The sequence below is a fragment of the Marmota flaviventris genome, chromosome 2, assembly GCF_047511675.1.
Source record: "Marmota flaviventris isolate mMarFla1 chromosome 2, mMarFla1.hap1, whole genome shotgun sequence".
NCBI lineage: Eukaryota > Metazoa > Chordata > Mammalia > Rodentia > Sciuridae > Marmota > Marmota flaviventris.
The window spans coordinates 178,945,504-178,966,145 of NC_092499.1; the positions used below are offsets into that span (position 1 = coordinate 178,945,504).

General features: G+C 41.5%; 1 protein-coding gene across 1 annotated transcript in view; it reads left to right on the forward strand.

Annotated features, from left to right (window-relative positions):
- Efcab8 (EF-hand calcium binding domain 8) overlaps window positions 1–20,642 on the forward strand; it is a 66,728-nt gene that overhangs the window by 39,287 nt on the left and 6,799 nt on the right. Inside the window, exons 18-23 of the mRNA XM_071607433.1 lie at window positions 2,163–2,367; window positions 3,181–3,393; window positions 4,526–4,663; window positions 7,153–7,374; window positions 7,870–8,028; window positions 13,571–13,739. Coding sequence (XP_071463534.1) covers window positions 2,163–2,367; window positions 3,181–3,393; window positions 4,526–4,663; window positions 7,153–7,374; window positions 7,870–8,028; window positions 13,571–13,739 — 1,106 coding nt within the window. The remainder of the gene's footprint in view (window positions 1–2,162; window positions 2,368–3,180; window positions 3,394–4,525; window positions 4,664–7,152; window positions 7,375–7,869; window positions 8,029–13,570; window positions 13,740–20,642) is intronic.

A 20,642-nucleotide genomic window follows, 5' to 3' on the forward strand; every position in this document is an offset into this window, starting at 1 on the left:
AGTCCAAAACCCATTAGGACAAACTCCTTCAGACCTTAAGACTTTAAGTAATCCTCTTTGGCTTAATATTCTCGTCTCCAGGCCCACTGGGGTGGAGGTCCTGCTTTCAAGACTCACTGGGCAGCCATCCAGGTAGAGGTTGGGCCCCTGGTCTCCAGGCAGCCTGCCTCCATGACTGTGTAGCCCTGCTGCCTTGGTGGCTCTGTTCTGGGGCCTGCTCCTGCAGTGGTTCTCTGCGTGGCTGGGGCTCTGGGGCTGGAGTCTGAGCCCGTGACTCTGCTGGAAGGCTTTGCCCTTTGAAATCCAGGTGGTGGGAACATTCAGGCCCGCTTGGCTCTGCTGTATATGGGCCACGCTGTAAATGGGGTGGCCAAGGAGCATGGTGCCAGAGTGGAGGATGGAACCTGTGAGGTGAGGTGACTGTGGAGGGTGATGTGATGAGGCCACCCTTCTTCTGCTGAACCTGTGGTGGGGGAACAGTTCTAATCTTTGAAAAACGACCTTTGGGGTCGTTTTTCCATTGTCTTGGAGAATAATTGCCTGTCTTCTGTTGAGCTGGCTGGTCCTTTCCCATCTCCTCTTCTGACACATCCCAGCAAGCTTGCTTATTTCTGTCAATAGGGAAAGGCTGTGAATTTTGGCTTCCCTCATGTCCTTGGTGGGGGAGATTGCTGGGGATCAAACCCCCGGCCCTGCCTGCTCTAGCGTTTCTTAGAAGATCTACCTGCCACAAACCCCAGAATGCAAGCACAGTTCAGCCAGGCTCTGCTGCTTTATAAAAAGGAGGGCTTTCCCTCCAGTTTCTAGGCACATGTCCCCATTTCCTCCTGAGGCCTCATCAAAGTGGTCTTTATCATCCATATTTCTACCAATGATCTGCTCAAGATCACTTAGAGGTTTTTGTGTTTTTTAGTACTGGGGCCTCACATATGCTAGGCTGGTGTTCTGTCACTGAGCCACATCTGCAATCCCCACTTAAGATATTCAAAAAGATTGAGAGCTGTGGGTATAGCTCAGGATAGAGCACATGCTTAGTATGTGTGAGGCCCTGGATTTGATTCCCAGCACTGCAGTTAAAAAAAAAAAAAATATATATATATATATATATATGTGTGTGTGTGTGTGTGTGTGTGTATTTATTTTTCCCCTTATAATGCTGCTCTTTTCTGTGTCCTCATCAGAGTCACTCTTAATGGACCAGGTGTGGTCATGAGGGCTTTTTCTAGCATACACCTTGACACTTCCCACCCCTGCCTAATTCTTCAGTTCCCAAGCCATGTGTGCGTGCGTTCTCAGGTGTTTTCACAGCAGCAGCTCCTTCTGGTGCCAGTTTGTCTTGGCGTCTCAGACAGCTGTAACTGGATACTGTACCGTGGGTGGCTACAAGGAATGGCAATGTATCTCTTATAGTTTGGGAGGTTGGGAAGTCCTAGATGAAAGCACTGGCTCATTTGGAGTCTGAGGAGAGCCCACTTCTCATTACCAGGTGGCCATCTTCTCACGGTCACCTTACATGGTGGAAAGGGCAGTGTATTTCTCTGGGCCTTCATTTCACAAGGACACCAAGCCCATTCACAAGGGCTCTGCCCTTGTGACCAAATCGCCTCCAAATTCCCTCACATTGAGGATTATGGGTTAACTTATGGATTTGGGGGAATATGAACATTATAAATCAAATAATTTCATTTATGAAGTGTTCTGAGTGCTGTGAAAGAAGAAAGCCGAGGTTTCTATGGGGGAGGTAGAAACATGGCTTTGACTTGGGGGTGTCAGGATAGCTGAGCTGAGGTGTCTGGGTGGGGTGTGATCTGAGGTACTTGGGGCAGAACACACATTCCAGGGGGTAGGAGCACCAGGAACAGGCCCTTCCTTTTCAGAGGGCCTTTGTAGGGTCATGATTTCCCCCTTTAAGCCTTAATCTTTGCCAGGTATCTGAACAGGGGTGGATTAAGACTATCTGTAAGCCCCAAAGACAGCTGTTATACAGTAAGCATGTAGTAGATGCTTAGGAAATGAGGTCGGTGGGCTGGGCTTCCAGCCAGCGCCTACACCAGAGAATGTCTTCCTCTGAGTTGGCTCCCCAAATCCTAAAGGCCAAGGTTTCCCCCAAAGAGCATTAAAGGCTGAGCTCTCGGCCCTCCTGCCTCTGGCCACGTGCACAGGTTCCACAAGACCAAGCCGGTGCTCTTGTGCTACCACTGGCAGACCTTCCACACGGAGGATGTCCTGAGCATGGCCAAGTACCAGCACCAGTTCCTCGGCACCTCCTCCTACAATGGGGACATCCTCTTCTGGAACGTCAACACAATGAAGCCCGTCCTGAGATTCAATGCATCCTTCAGCCCCTTGCCCTTGAAGCCCAAGAAGGTATGGTGGCGGCAGGGGGAACGCTCGCCTCTCACCCTTGTCTCTGCTGAGGGCAGCCAGCAGCAGTGGGGGACAGGGAGGGTAGGGGGCACCTGGGAAGCAGAGGGGAGGTGGAGCTTGTTCTGGAGAGGCAGAGAGCCGCAGATAGATGGCAGTTTCTGTTTATCTTCATGTGACCGAAGAGAAAAGTGAGTCTCAGAGAGGGTCCACACCTTTCTGGAGGCCACACAACGCACAAGGGGTAGATCTAAACTTGGGCAGTCCGCCCCTGAGCTGGTGCTGCTCCTGTCCTTATTAGGTGTTGCATAGACTGCTCAGCAGGCTTGGGGAGGGAATTGGGGAACCTGTGTGGTCAGAGTTACCATGTCTTGGCAGACTAACGCTGGAAGGGACTTTAGGGGTTATTTCCTCCTTGGGTTTCCCAAGTGTTTTGGGGAGGGGTGCTTGAAAGCTCTGCCAAGTTGGGTGGTGCTTCCCCAAGAACAGCTCAGGATATTTTTGGTTTTGCTTCAGTTTTGAATCTGTTTTATCCTCTGGACGTCCCTAACATTACGCACAACCATGACAATATTTGGAACTCACAGTCCATTTTATAGATGGGAAGACTGAGTTCCTCACAGGAGCAGTGTCCTGCCTGTGGGCACTCATGGTGTCAGTGGTGGGCCCAGGGATGGGGTTAGAGGTTTGGTCTGATGTCTTTAAAGGGACAAGGTTTCTAAGAGCAAATCATGGGTGCCGGAGGGCCCTGTGGTGCCCGCCTGGATTTCTCTCTAGACGATGCAGAGCCTCAGGGCTGTTTTCTCCCTGGCACAGGTGCTAACTGAGGGGTGCCTGGCTGAGAGGCACTCCAACAAACCCTGCATGAAGCAAAAGAAGTGGGTACACAAGGTGCCCCAAAAGTCCTCCAGGGTGACAACCAATGCCAACCTGAGGCGGAATCTGGTGTCAGCACCCCCTGTGATGAGCCACTCATTCTCCCCCTCGCTCCCAAGACACCAGAGATCCTACATTCCTGTGCCCTACAAGGTGGGAGAAGCGCCCGCCATCTGCGTCTTTCTTGTTGTGTTTGTGTTCTTATTTGGATGCACCTTTTCAGGGTGACTTCACCATTAGCCCACTTGTTTTGAGATGGCCAGAGAGCAGAGTCCTTCCCTGTCCCAGACCTACTGCATCTGATCCCCCGTGCTGCGGCAGGACAGACCCTGCTGCCTTCCAGGGCAATGCCAGGCCAGGCTCAAGAGTCTGAAGACTGAGAGTCAGGACCTGCAGGAAAAAACCCTGGCAACCTGAAGTTGGGTATTAGATCCTGGGCCAGTTCTCAAGCTTGAGCCCCCAGCCCCGGCCCAGGAGTGAGCACGGACCCCCTGGCTGCTCTAGCAAGCCTTGCCTCCTTGCAGACCAGCCTGCAAAGGGGTGAAGCAGAGTTGCAGGCCAAGTACTTCCTTCCTCCTCTGAGCTGTCTTGGCCCCAGGATGGACCCTTCCAAGGTTGAATGACTGTTCTGTTCGGGGGGACAGGGAGAAAGCAGGAGGAGCTACTTCTTTTGACATCAGGAGTGGCTGGCCTTGGGCTTGTAGCAGTGACCACAGTATCCCCATGATGAGCACACGGATCTCTCATGTGGTGCTCGAGGAGCCACTGTGTTCATTTCCATAATCAAGGCCTAATTCCAGCTCCTGGGTGATGAGGCTTGGGTGAGAAACACACCTTCTCCAAGTGCATGATCATTGCCAGGCATGGGGCAGTGTAGACCAGCCCAAGCGTGATCGGTTGGGACATACTTTTGCTAAAATGCATACACTTTATATACTGTGAGACACTCAGGCCATCTTTGAAGGCTCAGGGTTACCCTGCAGTTAAATCTTCTAGAGCAGTGGGGCCTCGGGTTCCTTGAGCCTCACTTTTAACCAGAGTGATCACTTCCAGGATAAAGGAAGGGTCTTCTCCAAAGACAAACTCAAGTCTCTGTCCCAGAGAGCAAGACTGCTAGTCACTTAAAATGTTGATTCCCTAGCCATCCGCATGTCCTAAGGCTCAGGACCCACCAGATACTCCACTGGATTTTTCCCTACTGTGGGAGGCCACGGGTGGCTGCTCTTTAATCATCCACTTGATCAATGCCCTCATGGTGACCCGGGAGACCTATTTTTCTTTCTAGATGCTTCTCAGCCTTGATAGATTCGGGCTGGCAAGAGACACCTTTACCAAACAGTCAATGTACAAAGAGGCCCAAAGGAAAAAGGGGGAACTTCAGAAGAAGCTGCTGCTGCAACAGTCCAGAGCCTCTGTGGAAAAGGTCGCTGTGCTCAGCCAGGGGCTGGGGGCAGGGGGAGGGGGCGCAGGGTGTGGCTAGGAAAGACTCCAGTGCCCAGGGAGCATTCTGGAGTCAGGGTTTCTGTCTGGGAACAGCTCCTCAGGGTGGGTCAGGGAGAGCCAGGGATGTGGGTGGTGTCCCTCCTAGTTGGGGGCTTGGGCTGGGGAGGGGAGGGTGTTGGGTACCCCATGCAGGTGGGGCTGGCTCTTTGTTCTCTTCTCTTCTTCTTCTACTTTTCTCTGTCTGACTCTGGATGCCCCTCCTGAAAATGCACTGCATGTTCATGTTAGGGTGCGGCAGGCCTGTCCCTTCATCTAGCTGCAGGGACCAAGGACTCAGAAACAAGGGGCAGGTGATACCTTCAGAGCTGGCCCTGTGGTGGTGGGGTGGGGATCTGGGAGGAGCTCATTCCCCTCTCGAGGTTATGAATTTTCTTCCAAAAATACCTTTAAAAAACTTTTAAAAAGTAATAATGCAAGTTAATAAGAAGAAAACAAGTATGTATTGGGGCGAGGGAGGAGATCCCGGATATATCTCACTCCTGATAAAGAGGGAGACCTGACAGTCTTCAAAGCCTGAGTTCTTTTAACTCTTTGGATGGCTACTGTTGGGAAGTCCTTGGGCTTTTTGCTTGGCCTGGTGGTCTAAATATAATAAAGATTTGTGTCATGAATCTTGATTGGATTTGTGTGACTGACCCTGGTGGTTTCTGTGTGAGGCCGCCCTCTTCTGAGGCTGACCTCCACCCCTGGCTTCTAAGTGCCCTTCTTCTTGCTCTAAGAGCAGCCATGTCCCTTCTCTCTGGGAGTTGGGTGGTTGGTTGAGAAGGTCCAGCGCTTTTGGGTCACCCCTGGTTTTGATACCACTGGTGACCAGTGTCCTGCTCCCTCATGGTTGAAGCATAACATTGGAGAAGCCCGCCGAGGGCAAGCATACGAAGCAGGGGTTATTTAAAAGGGGGTAACATAGACTTCTCCTGGGAGGGAGAAGGGGGCTGGAGCTGGTGGCCTGGTATCCCAAGCAGCGAGCGTGTTCTGCCCTTTTATGTGTCCTAGGCTTCCTTTGTTCTCCTTTCTCTCTGTCCTTCCTGCTAGCTCACACCTTGGTGGGGGGATGGCCAAAAGGTGAGAAGCAGATGGGCTATAGGGGCCAAGTTGAAGTGCTCTGGGCAGGAAGGGGGCTAATTAACAACTCCCTAGGGAGGGACAATCCCTGAGACAGATTACCTTAGCAGCAGGTTGGAGCAGGGGCAGGTTATCCTCTGAAGGAATTAACTTTTCCAGTCCCTCTAATCTCTGGATCTGACTCTTGCCTGTCTGCCTGTCTAATTCTGGCTTCAGTTTTGGTTCTAGTGGAAGAAGAGCTCAGGTTGGGTGGGGCAATGATGCCTTGGCAGAAGGGTCTTGCCTGTGGTCTTCCTGTCCACCGCTTCTATCTGACCATCTTGGAAGCAAGTGTGACAGGGTACTGGGAAGGCAGCCAGCGCAGGGGGCTAAACTGTGCCCCTTAGAGCCTGTTGATAATGCATATGCCCTGGCCTTCTCAGTAGTGGTCAAGGACCTTTGGTCCCCTGTGTCTGGGGCCACTGGACTGAGCAAGCTAAAACGCCCAATAGGAAGTGGGCTAAGTATCTTGTTTTGGACTCAATGGCAATAGGGATAATCAAGATTTTTTTTGTTGTTGTTGTTTGACAATATGTTTTGGGGACACAAAAGCCATCACACTGTAAAGTTATGACTTAGCAGAAGTGGTAAGGCCTCCAGTTCCCTGCCTGATTGGTTCTGCCATATGATGGTGCTCTCAGCTTCCAGCAGGAGACAGCCAAGAAGCTCTCTTCATGCTCACTGTGCGGAGTGGCTTCTTACATGGCCCCATGTGGGCCTCAGGAGTGACATGTAAGGCTCAAGTGAGCAGAGGGGGGATTATCAAAGGGATGAGCAAAGCAAGACTTGAGCAAGAATTTGGTTAAAATACTCTCTTAGCAGTTGGCTAGAAAACATGGGTATTTTGCTGTAGGTTTATGTGAGTGGGAATGAGCTCCTTCCTCAAATCACTTTGAGTTACTAGGTTTTGAAAATTTCTGTTGGAGCCTTATGACAAATCAAACCAAGGGGAAGGAACAGGGAAGTACTAGGGAATGAAATTGTGTATTTTGTTTTCAACAAACATTTATTGATCTTGTACTATGTGTCATTGTAGCTATTGTGCTATTATCACTGTAGCTACTGTGCTATTATCACTGTAGCTACTGAGGACAAAGCCATAACAAAAACCACACTCAAATCCCTGCCCTCAAGTAGCTCATAGTCTAGTGTGATGTTTCGCATCACCAGCTGAGTAGAAAGGGACATCTAGGAAATTGGGGACCAGGTTGGTATGGTGACTTGCCCAGGTCCCAGAGGAATGTGTGACAGCAGCCAGAGTAAATGCTGGCTTGCGGCTGTGCCGAGCCAGGCCTACTTCTCCCGCAGATCATCTTCCTGCAGACCAGGCCTCGCCAGCCACACACAGCTGCCATGCTGAGCAGCTGCATCGACGGCCACATCTACGCTTGGTCCATCCACGGGAATGGAGGCCTGCTGGGCAAGTTCCCTGTGGACCTTAAGGATAATGGGGATGTGGTTGTGGGTGCCATGGCCACTGATGAAAATGACTGGATCCTCATCACAGGGGATTGTAAAGGACACATCAAGGTGAGGAAAGACTGTTGAGATTGGGGGACTGGCATCAGTCAAATGCTGCCCACCCCTTTGCTCCAAGGTCCTTATCTACCCCCTGCTTCCTCTGGGTACTGGATTCATTTGTAAAACACTGGGGGTGGATTACTTAGGAGTCCCTTCCTGCTCTGGCCTGGGCACCAAAATGGCCACCAAAAGGCCCTTTCAAGAAGCCTTTCTCTGTGATTCTTCTGCTCCACTGTTATCTTACATCTCCATCCCCAGCCAGGTGTCTCAGGTGATCAGCTGTCTCAGGAGCTGATTTTGTGCTTTATGGGGCAGGCGTGTCTCATCCTTGAGCCAGTCACACGCCTGTGCTGGCTAATCAAGGGGTGTGGCTGAGAAGACCCTAAGTCCATGGTTATAGTCTGAAAGCTAGAAGAACTGCTCCTAAAGAGTAGTTTGGGAAGAGCCCACAGAGCAGGATTGGGTCAAGGGCTGCTAAGTCAATAACCCACACTTTGTGCCTAGATCTGGGACATTAAGGATTACTGCATACTTATCCACCAGCAGCCACTGCATACCAGTGAGAGCAAGATCCCCATTGAAACAGAGAACAAGTTCCGGATCTTAATTCCTAAACGGTTCCAAATGAACATCCCACACTACATTCCCTTGAAGGAGACGGAGGTAGGAAGGTTACTGGAGGGTCAGTCAGAAGAATGTCCCCATAAGGAGCTGGTTCACTTACTGAGATTATGACTCTACTTATGTGGAAAATTATTATTTTTTGGATGTTAATTCTTTTCTTAAAATTTTTTATTTGTTCTTTTTAGTTAAACAGTAAGTAGAGTGTATTTTGACATATCCTACATCCATGGAGTGTAACTTCCCATTCCTGTAGCTACTGTGGTCGTACATGGTATGCAATTGCACTGGTCGTGTTCCTATATGACCATAGGAATGTTATGTATGGTTCATTCTACAGTCTTTCCCGTTCCCAACCTGCTCTACTCCCCTTGCTCCTCCCTCTTCCAATCAGGTGAACCTGCAACCCCTGCCCTCTAACCTCTTGTGAGTCAGCATCCACACATCAGAGAGAAGATTGGACTTTGGTTTTTTGGAATTGGCTTATTTCACTTATCTTGACAGTCTCTAGGTTCCTCCATTTAAATGTAAATGCCATAATTTCATTCTTCCTTAAGTTCTTTGTTTATTTTTAAATTGGGTTGTTGCTGTTGAGTTGCTTGGGTTCCTTATATATTTTGAATATTAACCCTTTATGAGATGTGTGGTTTACAATTATCCCCCCCCGCCCCCCCCAACACACACACACACACACACTCTTCTGGGTTTCTTCTCCCCTTGTTGATCGTTTCCTTTGTCGTACAGGTTGTCAGTGTGCTGTAGTCCCACTTGTTTATTTTGCTTTGGTTCCCTATGTTTGGGGCCATATCTAACAAGTCATTGCCCAGACCAGTTTCAGATGTTATGTTTAAGTTTTTAACCCATCTTGAGTCAATATTTGTATACAGTGTGAGATAAGGATCCAGTTTCATTTTTCTGTATGTAGATATCCAGTTTTCCCAGCACTATTTATTGATGAGACTGTCCTCCCCCATTGTGTGTTCTTGCCATCTTGGTCAAAAATCATTTGTCCATAACTGGAAATGTACCTGTAGGCTGTCTGTTCTGTTCCAGTGCCATGCTATTTCGATGATGGGAGCTTTACAATATATTTTGAAGCCAGGAAGTGTGATGCCTCCAGCTTTGTTCTTTTTTAAACTTTTTTGTAATTGTGGATGGACAGGATGCCTTTATTTTATTTGTTTATTTTTATGTGGTGCTGAGGATCGAACCCAGTGCCTCACACATGCTCAGCAAGTGCTCTGCTACTGAGCTACTGCCCCAGCCCCAAGCTTTGTTCTTTTTGCTCAAGATGACATTGGCTATTCAGGGTCTCTTGTGGTTCTATGAAATGTAAGGATTGTTTTTTCTGTTCAATGACATTGAAATTTTGATAAGAATTTCCCTGGATCTGTAGGTTGCCTTGGGTAGTATGGACATTTTAACAATCATTCTTTTTAAATTTAGTTTGTATTGGTATCTATTAATTATACAGAATAGTGGATTTCATTGTGGCCTGTCCACTTGTGCATATTGTTCTTGATTAATTATTCCAACCTATGAACCCAGGCTATCTTTTCATTTATGTTTTTTTCCCCTTCAATTTCTTTAATCTGTTATATAATTTTTAGTGTATAAGTTTTCTATGGATAAATTTACCACTAAGTATTTTTGTTATTGTTGTTGCAATTGTAAAGAGGGTTGTTTTATTGCTTTTCTTTTCAGATATTTCATTGTTAGTGTTTAGAAACACTACTGATTTTGTCTGTTGATTTTGTATCTTGCAACTTTACTGAATTCATTTATTAGCACTAAGAGTTTATTTTTGTTGTTCTGTGGTAGAGTACTTGCCTAGCATGTTTGAGGTGCTGGGTTTGATCCTCAGTACCTCATAAATATAAAATAAAGTTATTGTGTCCACCTATTACCAAAAAATAAATATTAAAAAAAAAAAAACAAGTGGTGGGAGTGGGCATTCTTGTTTTATCTTTGATCTTAGAGGAAAAGCTTTCAAATTTTTATGTTGAGTATGAGGTTAGCTATGGGTTTGTCAGAGGTGGCTTCTATTGTGTTGAGGTATATCCCCTCTATACCTAATTTTTAAAAAAAATATTTTAGTTGTCAATGGACATTTATTTTATTTATTTATATGAAGTGCTGAGAATTGAACCCAGTGTTTCACACATGCTGGGTAAGCGCTCTGCCACTGAACCACAATCTCAACCCCTGTTCCTAATTTCTTGAGAGTTTTTATTATGATAAGGTGTTGAACTTTTTCAAATGATTTTTCTGCATCTATCAGATGATCATTTTGTTAATGTGGTGTCACAGTTATAAATCTGCATATGTTAGCCATCCTTGCATCTCAGGGATGGCAAATATTCTTGAAAGTCAGATCTAATGATTAAGTGATATATTTTACTTTATAGAATTATAAATATTAATTGTATAAAAGAATCATATCATTTAACCTGTTACCTATTATTGGACTTCAGGGCAGTTTAAAAATTTTATTATAAAAAAATGGACAAAACTTAGAAAAACTTTAACTAAAACTGACTAAAGAAGAAATAGAAAATCTGAAGAATCAATCTGAATATAACAAGAATAAAACTTCCCACCAAGAAAAGTCAAGGTTCAAATGTTTTCAGTGAATCCTACCAACTATTAAAAGAATTAATGCCAGTTCTCCACAAATTCTTCCAAAAGAGTTTTATATGATACCAAAGCCAGAAAAGGTATCACAAGAAAACAAAACTACCAACCAGTATTTCTTATGAATATACATGCAAAAATCTTAAGCAAAATTCTAGCAAATTGAAGCCAGCAACATATGAAAGATTCATATACCATGACCAAATGAGAGTTATCCCAGGGAGGCAAAGTTGCTTCAGTATCTAAAATCAATGTGATACAATATATTGACTGAGAGAATACAAAAGCTCATCTCAATAGATGATGAAAGAGCATTTGACCAAATTGACCAACTTTTCCTGATTTAAACACTCCAAAAACTAAGAAAGGAACTTCCTCAACCTTGTAAAGACCATCTATGAAAATTCACAGCTAACTTAATGTTGAAATACCAAATACTTTCCCCTAATATCAGGAATAAGATAAGAAAGTCCAGTCTTGCCACTTCTATTTAGCATTTTACTGGAAGGTCATTTGGGAAAGAAAGTAGAATAAAAGGCTTCTATATTGTAATGGAAGTACTAAAACTATCTTTATATGTAGATGACATGATTTTGTAAATAGAAAATCCTAAAAAATCTACTAAAATTCTATTATAGCTCATAAATTAATTCAATGGAATGGAATATATAAGATCAATATACAACATCAAGATATTTTGATAAACTAACAATGAGCATTTAAAAATTGAAATGAAGGAAAAAATGTTTCCCTTGCAAATGGCATTAAAAAAATTAAAATAGGAACTAATTAGCAAAAGAAGTGCAAAATCTGTGCTCTGAAAACTGCAAAACATTATTAAAAGAAATTAAAGAAAGCCTAAATAAATGGAAACACATCCCATGTTCATGTAGTAGAAGATTTAACACTATTAGTATAGCATGATTTCCAAAATGATTCATTATAGTTTAAGTAAAAATCTCAGCTGGTTTTTTTTTTTTTTTTTTTAGACACAAAAATTCATGTGGAAATGCGAAGGATCTAGAATAGTCAAAAACAAAAACACCCCCTCCCCAAAACTCCCCAGAACCAAAACCAAAACACATAGCATGATAACAACAATAAATCTTAAAGTCTTAAAAAAAATAAAAGAAAGAAAGGAAAAGAAAAAAACAGCATGATTCATTAAAAAGTACTGGGATACCTGATGAAATATTAAGAGAAAACCAAATCATTATCTTATATCTTAAAATAAATACTTAAATGGTCAAAACTTAATCCAAAGCCATAGTAATCATGACAGTGTAGTGCTGGCATAAGTAAAAACATAGGTCAGTGGAAATTATATATTTGAGAAGGGACTAGTACTAGAATATATGAAGAACTTAATTAAATATAAATAACCCAATCAAAATATGGGCAAAAGAGCTAAACAGACATTTCTTCAGAGAAGATATGCAAATGGCCTGTGAGTGTATGAAATAAGACTGAATATTGTGAGCTATCAAGGAAATGCATGCAAAACAATAATGAGGTCCTATTTCATACTGAGTAGCTTGGCTACAGATAATAATAAGCATTGATTAGATACAGGCAAATTTTTGATTGCCTATCACTTTCTTATTCAGAGAAAAGGTAAATGTTTATTCTTTTTTCTCCCCTATACTGGGAATTAACACAGGGCCTCATATGTGTTAGGCAAGCACTCTACTACTGAACCTTCAATTATTATTTCTTTTAAAAGTTTGTTGATTCTTTAAAAATAATCTTCAAGGGGCTGGGGTCATGGCTCAGAGGTAGAGAGCTCGTCTACCATGAGTGAGACGCTGGGTTCAATCCTCAGCACCACATAAAAATAAAATAAAGATGTTTTTTTAAAAAAGAATAATCTTCAATCATTTAAGTATTTATTTTAAGATATAAGATAATGATTTGGGGGCTGGGGGATATACAGATTACCCTCAGTTGGTAGAGTGCTTGCCTGACATGCACAAAGCCCTGGGTTCAATCCCCAGCACCATAAAAAAAAAAAAAAAAAAAAAAGATAATGATTTGGTTTTCTCTTAATATTTCATCAGGTATCCCAGTAATGTTTATTGAATAATGCTTTTTATTACTACTTTTTTTTTGTACCAGGGATTGAACCAAGGATGCTTAACCACTGATTCACATCCCCATCCCTTTTTATTTTTTTATTTTTGAGACAGGTTCTCACTAAGTTGCTTATAGCCTCGATAAGTTGCTGAGGCTGGTTTTGAACTCGTGATCCTCCTGTCTCAGCCTCCTGAGCCACTGAGATTACAGGTGTGCGTCACCATGCCTGGCTTCTATTGCCACTCATACCAAAGTTTTATGTATATTCAGGTTGGTTTTTTTGAGTTCTCAGTTTTCTTTCATTGTTCTGTTTATAGTTTACATTATTCTGACCTAACTATATACTTGACTATAGCAGAATAAATGTCCCTTTTTAATCTTGTTAATTTAAAAATGGGCCTGTTAATTTTCATCCATTTTCCAGTTAAGTAGAGTTGTATTATCTGTGGTATAATGTTATATATTACTTACTCACCCCTAGATATTTTGGATATATATCTTCTCCCAATGTTCAACTGAAGAACTTTAGAATACCTGGACTCTTGTCCTGGCAACATCTCTAACTCTTACTTATCTCCTCTGTAAGACACGGAGAATCTTATATGTCCTGTAAGGTGGTGAGGTTCAAAAGGGGTAATCTGTATAGGTGATAAATAATGTAGACATTTGAAAATGATTTTTATGATTTTACCAAAGGAGACAGGGCCAGAGAAATTCTGGGAAATACCAAAGGTCACCAGTGAGGTATGTGGAATGTGTCCAGAACAAGAATGCTCAAGATCCAGGGCCCTTCTGGGCTCTGCTGTCTGCAGTCCTGAATGCCTGCAGAAGAATTTGTGTGACAGCCTTGGAGTAAGTCATTTCCTGTTCCCTATAGGTTGTGGCTGGTCAGATCATTTCCCTGGTTCCCCCCAAGCTCCTGAATACCTGGAGAGGCCATTTGGAAAGCATTGTGGACATCCTGTACATAGACACCTTCCAACTGGTCATCAGCGCTGGCCAGGACCGGGACGTCAAGGCTTGGAAACTCTCCGGTGATGCCATTGGTATGGGGCCTACCAAAGCATACCCATACCCATGTTCATTCTTGTCCCTGTCCCTGATAGAACATAAGCTGGCATGAACGTGTACCCTGTGGGTAGGGAGGTCTCAGACCACAGCCACTGCCTTTGCTCAAATAGGATTACAGGATGCGCATCTGTCTGGTCGCCCATTCAGTACTCTGTCCATTCAGCCGTAAGCCATCCATCCACTCATTCACTCACCCACCCACCTTATTTCCCTTTGTATATTTTTGAAAGTCATATATATGATAAAGTATGTTCTTTTCTTTTTTTAAAAAGTGAACTTAATTGTTATGTTATACTTAAAGAAGAACCACAAACCTAAAGGATTCATCTTGGTGAATTTCCAGAAACTAGCACTCCAAGGTCTCCCCTCACATTTCCCTCTGGGACCATCACTAACAACTCCTCTTCAGAATTAGCATCACCCTGATGTCTAAATCCATATATTAAGTGTGTCTGTTTTTGAATTTGGTAGAAACAGAATCATGTAATATGTTCTCCTTTCTCTCAACATTTCGTTTGTGAGAGTCATCCATTTGTGTGGTGTGGTAGTTCATTCATTCTTATTGAACTGGACACCATAATTTACTTGTCTTTGTTGTTGTTGGGCATTGGGGTTGTTTCTAGCTATTTTGAGTAACTAAAAATAATGCAGCTATGAACATTCTTATATGTATTCTTTGATAAACAAATGTAGGCATTTTGTTTGGCTATGCATCCAGAAATGAGATTCCCAAATTACAGAAAGCATAGTATTCAGTCCCAATTGATGTTGCTAAATGATTTTTCAAAGTAGTTATCAATTTGCCTTCTTTCACCAGCTGCGTTTGAGAATTTTCATTGCCCCATAATTTTGACAACACTTGGTATTGTCAGTGCTTTGCATTTTAGCCACTTTGATGAGTTATGTTAATGGCATCTCATTGTGGTTTTATTTGACTTTCCCTGGTGACTACTGAGGTTAAGTGTCTATATATTGGTCACTTGGTGGCTATATTCATTTGTTAAATGCTTGTTCAGAATTTTTCCCATTTTTCTGTAGAATTGTCTTTTGAATGTATGGGAGTTACTTATGTTTTCTGGATATGAGTCAGTTGACAATTACATATTTTATAGATTCTCCTTCCATTTTGTGGCCTGCTTCTCATTCTTGGTCATAAGTTTTGATGATCAGAAGTTATTCATTTCAAAGGTAGATCATTTTATCTGTCTCATCACTTCTGGCTGATGTTTTGCATCTTTTTTGTATTGTAGCATAACCCAAAGGACATAAAATACACTCTCTTAACAAAATTCTAAGTGTACAGTATTGTTAACATACATACTCTGTTATCTCTAGAACCTTTTCATCTTGTATGATTGAAACTATACCCATACATGGCCACTCCCCACTGCTCTCCTCAGCCCCTGGCATTTGCAATTCTACTTGTGTTTTGTGTGATTTCATTACTTTGATGTCTCATGTGAGTGGAATTGTGCAGTATTTGTCATTCTGTACACGGCTTATTTCACTTAGCACAGTATTCTCAAGGTTCATCAGTGTTGTAGGTATCACAGATTTCCTCCCGTTGTAGGGCTGGAAAATAGTCCATTGTGTGTCTATATCCTGCTCTCTGGGTTCATTCACTCACCAGCAGACACCTAGGTTGCCTCCATCTCTTGGCTGTGGTGAATAATGCTGCATTGAAACCTGGTGCACAATCTTTGTAATCCTGTTTTAATTGGTTTTATTTTTAAGTCCTTAGTATTTATTTTGGATAAATAACAAGAAGGGGATTGCTAGATAATGATGGTAGTTCTATTTTTAATATTTTGAGGAACTGTCCTACTGTTTTGCATAGTAACTATACAATTGTACATTCCCATAAAGGTTTTGATTTCTCTGAATCTTCTCCAACACTTTTTATTATCTGTTTTTCTGATAACAACCATTTTAACAGGTGCAAGTGATACCTCTTTATGGTGTGGGTTTATACTTCCCTGATGATTAGGAATATTGAGCATCTTTTAATGAACCTTTTAGCCCCTTTTTATGTCTTCCCTTTGGGAAAATGTGTGCTGAAGTCCTTTGCCCATTTAAAAATCATCTATTTTTATTGTTTTGCTTTTAGCTTGTAGGAGATATATATATTGGATACTAACCCCTGGTGAGATACATGGTTTATATTCACAAAACATTTCCTCCCATTCCACAGTTTGCCTTTTCACCCTCATATTTATTTCCTTTGCTCTTTGAAGCTTTTTGGTTTGATGTAGTCTCATTTGTCTGTTTTTGCTTTTTGGTGTCATCTCCAGGAAACCATTGCCAAAACTACTTTTAGGAAGCTTTTCCCTATGTTTTCTTCTAGGAGTTTTATAGTTCCAGGTTTTATTTTTAAGTCTTCAGTATATTTTGAGATGAAGGTCCAATTTCCTTCTTTTGCGTGTAGATACTCAGTTTCGCACATCATTTGTTTAAGAAACTGTCTCTCCCCTTTTTAATAGTCTTGTCACTCTTGTCAAAGATCATTTGATTATTTCGTTTGCTATACAGAAACTTTTTATTTCCCACTTGTCTGTTTTTTGCTTTTGCTGTCTGTGCTTTTGGCATATGGGTGGGTTTATTTATGCTGTTTGGTTTATGTGCTTGTCTTTATGCCAGTATCATACTATTCGATTACTTAAGCTTTGTAATATGTTTTGAAATTAGGAAATGTGAGGTTTTAGGCTTACCTGCTCCACTTTCTCCTCCCAGCCAGGTTTTCTCTTTTACTCCAAATATTTTGGCTATTGAGGGTTCCTCTGTACTTTTATATGAATTTAGGAATGTTTTCCCTATTTCTGAAAAAAAAAAATGGCATTGAGATTTTGATAGGGAATGCACTGAATCTGTAGGTTACTTTGGGTAGTAGGGACATTTTAACAATTTTAAGACTACCAAATGATGAACACCCGATGTTTTCCCATTTATTTATGTTGTCTTTAATTTCTTTCGGTAATGTTTTATAGATTGCAGGATATAATGTCTTTTGCCTCCTTGTTTAAGTTTACTCCTAAATATTCTACTCTTTGATACATTTTTAATTAATTAATTTATTTTTGCAGTGGCTAGGGATTAAACTCAGGAGTGTTCTACAACTGAACCAAAGTCCCAGCCCTTTTTAAAAAATTTTATTTTGAGATTGGGTCTCTCTAAGTTGGTAAGGCTCTTCTTCAACTTGTGATTCTCCTGTTTTAGTCTCCTGAGTTGCTGGGATTAAAGCCCTGCCACTACTGTGTCTGGCTTGATGCATTTTTAAATGGGATTATTTTCTTAATTTCCTATTTGTATTGCTCATTGTTATTTTTAATTTTTGGTACTGGGGATTGAACCCACAGGCATGCCACCACTGAGTCACATTTCCAGTCCTTTTTATTTTTTTCCTTTTAGTTTTTATTTATCTTTAATTTTTATTTTTAAATTTCTTATTTTTTTCCTTTTTATTTTTATTTTGAGACAGGATCTCACTAAGTTGCTAGGCTGAACTAAAACTTGCAATCCTCCTATCTTATCATCCTGAGTAGCTTGCTCATTGTTCTTGGGTAGAAACCCAACTGATTTGTGTACATTGATTTTCATATCTTATAAATTTTCTGAATTCATTTATTAGTTATCACAGTTTAAAATTTTTTTTGATGGTTTTCTACATACAACGCCATGTTACCTGCAAACAGAAATACTTTCTTTCTTATTTGGATGTCATTATTTCTTTTTCTTGCCTAATTACTCTAGCTAGGATTTCTAGTCCTACACTGAATAGAAGTGATGGAAATAAGTATCCTTGCCTATTCCTGACCTTAGAGGAAAAGCTTTCAGTTTTTCACAATGGAATATGATGTTATCTGTGTGCCTTCCTTTATTATTTGAGGCAATTTCCTTCTGTTTCCAGTTTGCTCAAAGTTTTTATCATGAAAGAATGTTGAGTTTTTTCGAATGTGCTTTCTGCCCCAACTGAAATGATCATTTGGTTTCCATCTTTTGTTCTATTAATGTGGTATGTTGTGTTGATTGATTTTTTTTTTTTTTGTATGTTGAATCATATTTGCATCCATGGGTGAATCCTATTTGGTCATGTTGTGTTATCCTTTTCATATGCTGTTGAATTCCGTTTGCTAGTATTTTGTTGAGGATTTTTGCATCTCTATTTATCAGGACTGTTGGCCTGTAGTTTTCTTTTCTCACAATGCCTTTGGCTACAGTTATTGGCCAGGTTATTGTGGCCTCAGAAGTTGAGTTTAGAAGTATTTCCTCCTCTTCAATTTTTTAGAAGAGTTTGAGAAGGAGTGATATTATTTCTTCTTTGAATGGTAGAATTCTTCAATGACTTCATCTGGCTCTAGGCTTTTTCTTTTTTGGTTGGGAGTTTTTTTAATTTAATTTTTTCTTTATTTTTTGGCATGGGGGATTGAACCCAGGGGCCCTTTGCCACTGAGCTATATCTTCAGCCATTTTTATTTTGAGGCTGGCCTTGAACTTGCAATCCTCTTGCCTTAGTCTCCCTTGTTGCTGGGATTATAGGTGTGTGCCACCACACCTGGCTTGTTGGGAGGTTTTTGATTATTGATTCAAACTAGTTCTAGGTCTGTTCTGATTTTCTGGGTTTTTGTTTTGTTTTGTTTTTTATCATTCAGTCTGATAGATTGATTGCTTCTAGGAATTTATCCATTTTTTTCCTAGGTTACTTAATTTGTTGGTATATAATTATGCATAGTTCTCTCTCTCTCTCTCTCTCTCTCTCTCTCTCTCTCTCTCTCTCTCTCTCTCTCTCTCTCGTGCTGAGGATTGAATCCAGAACCTCATGCATGCTAGGCCAACACTTGACCACTAAGCTGTACTCCTAGTCCCACAGTAATCTCTTGTGATCCTTTATATTTCTCTGGCATTAGTTAATGTCTTCACTCTCATTTCTCATTGTATTTATTTGAGTCTTTGCTATAGTTTGGATCTGGAATGTCCCTGAAAAGCCCTTGGGTTAAAGGTTCTATTGGGAGGTGATGGAAATTTTAAGAGGTGGAGCTTAGTGGGAGGTCTTCTAGTCACTGGGGAGTGTGCCCTCAAAGGGGCACATTTTCAATGGCTATAACAAAATATCCAAAAGTAGAGATTTTATAAGGAAAGAAGATTTACTTAGCTCACCATATTAGAGGTTGAAAATTCATCTCTTCACTCTGGTGAGCGCTCCTTGGCTATTTCACAACATGGTGGATGTCATCATGGTGGGAGTGCAGATGAGAGAGAGATTGCATTGTGAGGCAGGAAGCCAGAGACCTGGGAGAGGCCAGCTCTCTTTTTATAAGACCACTTTCAGAGAACTAATTCACCCAGGAAACCAGCATGAATCCCTTCTGAGGGTAATGCTCCCAGTATCATAACCACCTTTCATGAGATCTCATCTGTTAAAGGTCCCACCACCTTTAACGTCACTACATATTTTATCATTTATCTATTTATTTTTTAATATTTTATTAGTTGTAGATGGACATAACTTTGTTTATTTTTATGTGGTGCTGAGGATCGAACCTAGGGCCTCACACGTGCTAGGCAGGTGCTCTACCACTGAGCCAGAACCCCAGCCCTTTTTTAACATTTAAAAAGAAACTTTCAGTCTATCCTTGTATTTAAGTGTGCCTATTTTGTTGTATTTATTTATTTATTTTTGGGGGAGTGCTGGGGTTTGAACCCAGGACCCCAAGCAGGCTAAGGGTTCACTCCACCACTGAGCTACATCTACAACCCCCTAATTGTGCCTCTTTTAAACACTGTATAGTTGAGTCTTATTTTTTTTCATCTTGTTTGGCAATCTATGCTTCTTAACTTGATATTTAGTCCATTAAAATATTAATTACTTCTGTAGCTGGGTCTATCATTGGCCGAGACCCATGCAGCACCAACACCTTTACTGCAGGATTAGGGGCTCTTTCATTCCCCACAATCAGTTTAATTTATTTTCTGTTTATCACATCTGGTTTTTGATCCTCTTTTCTTCTTTTAGATGAATCAAATATTTTTAAATTATTTTGTTTATCTTTTCTATTATTTTGTTTTATCTCCTCTATTATTTAAGTTTTATTTTATATTATCTATTAAGAAAAATATTGTTTTATCAATAATCTATGGCTAGAGATTATTATATACACTCTTAGTACTATGTCTATGGAAGATATTACCTTCCCCTCTCCAGCTGTTAGGCTATGATCATATATTGTATTTGTACCTATGTTCTGTCTCCCTTTAAGACATTTGTCCTGATGTTGGGTTAGGCAGTTTTCTTTCACATTTACCCAGATATTTGACATATTTGGTACTCTTCATTCTTGAAGTTCTGGTTCTAGGATGTTCGTAATCATTTACCTTCAGCGTGAAGAACTTTCTTCTTTTTCTTTCACGCCAATAATGGGGATCGAACCCAACCATGGCTTTGCCCATGTTGGTTAAGTGCTGTACTACTGAGCTACATCCCTAGACCTCTTTATTTCTTATTGTGTTATGCGCCACTAATAAATTCTCTAAATATTTATTTATCTTAAAGCATCTTTATTTCATTTTTATTTTTTAACTAACTAACTAACTTACTTTACAGTACTGGGGATGCTCTACAACTGAGATACGTACCAGCCATTTTAATTTTTTATCTCGCGATAGAGTCTAAGTTACCCAGGCTGGCCTTGAACTTATGACCTTCCTACCTCAGCCTCCAGAGTCATTGTGATTATAGGCATGTGCCATCATACCTGGCAAAACATCTTTATTCTGTCCTAAACATTGAAGACTATTTTACTACGTGTTAAGTCCTCACCTGGCAGTTTCTTTTCTGTTAACACTTAAAAAAAGTTCTTTTCACTTGTCTTCTGGTTTCCATGTGT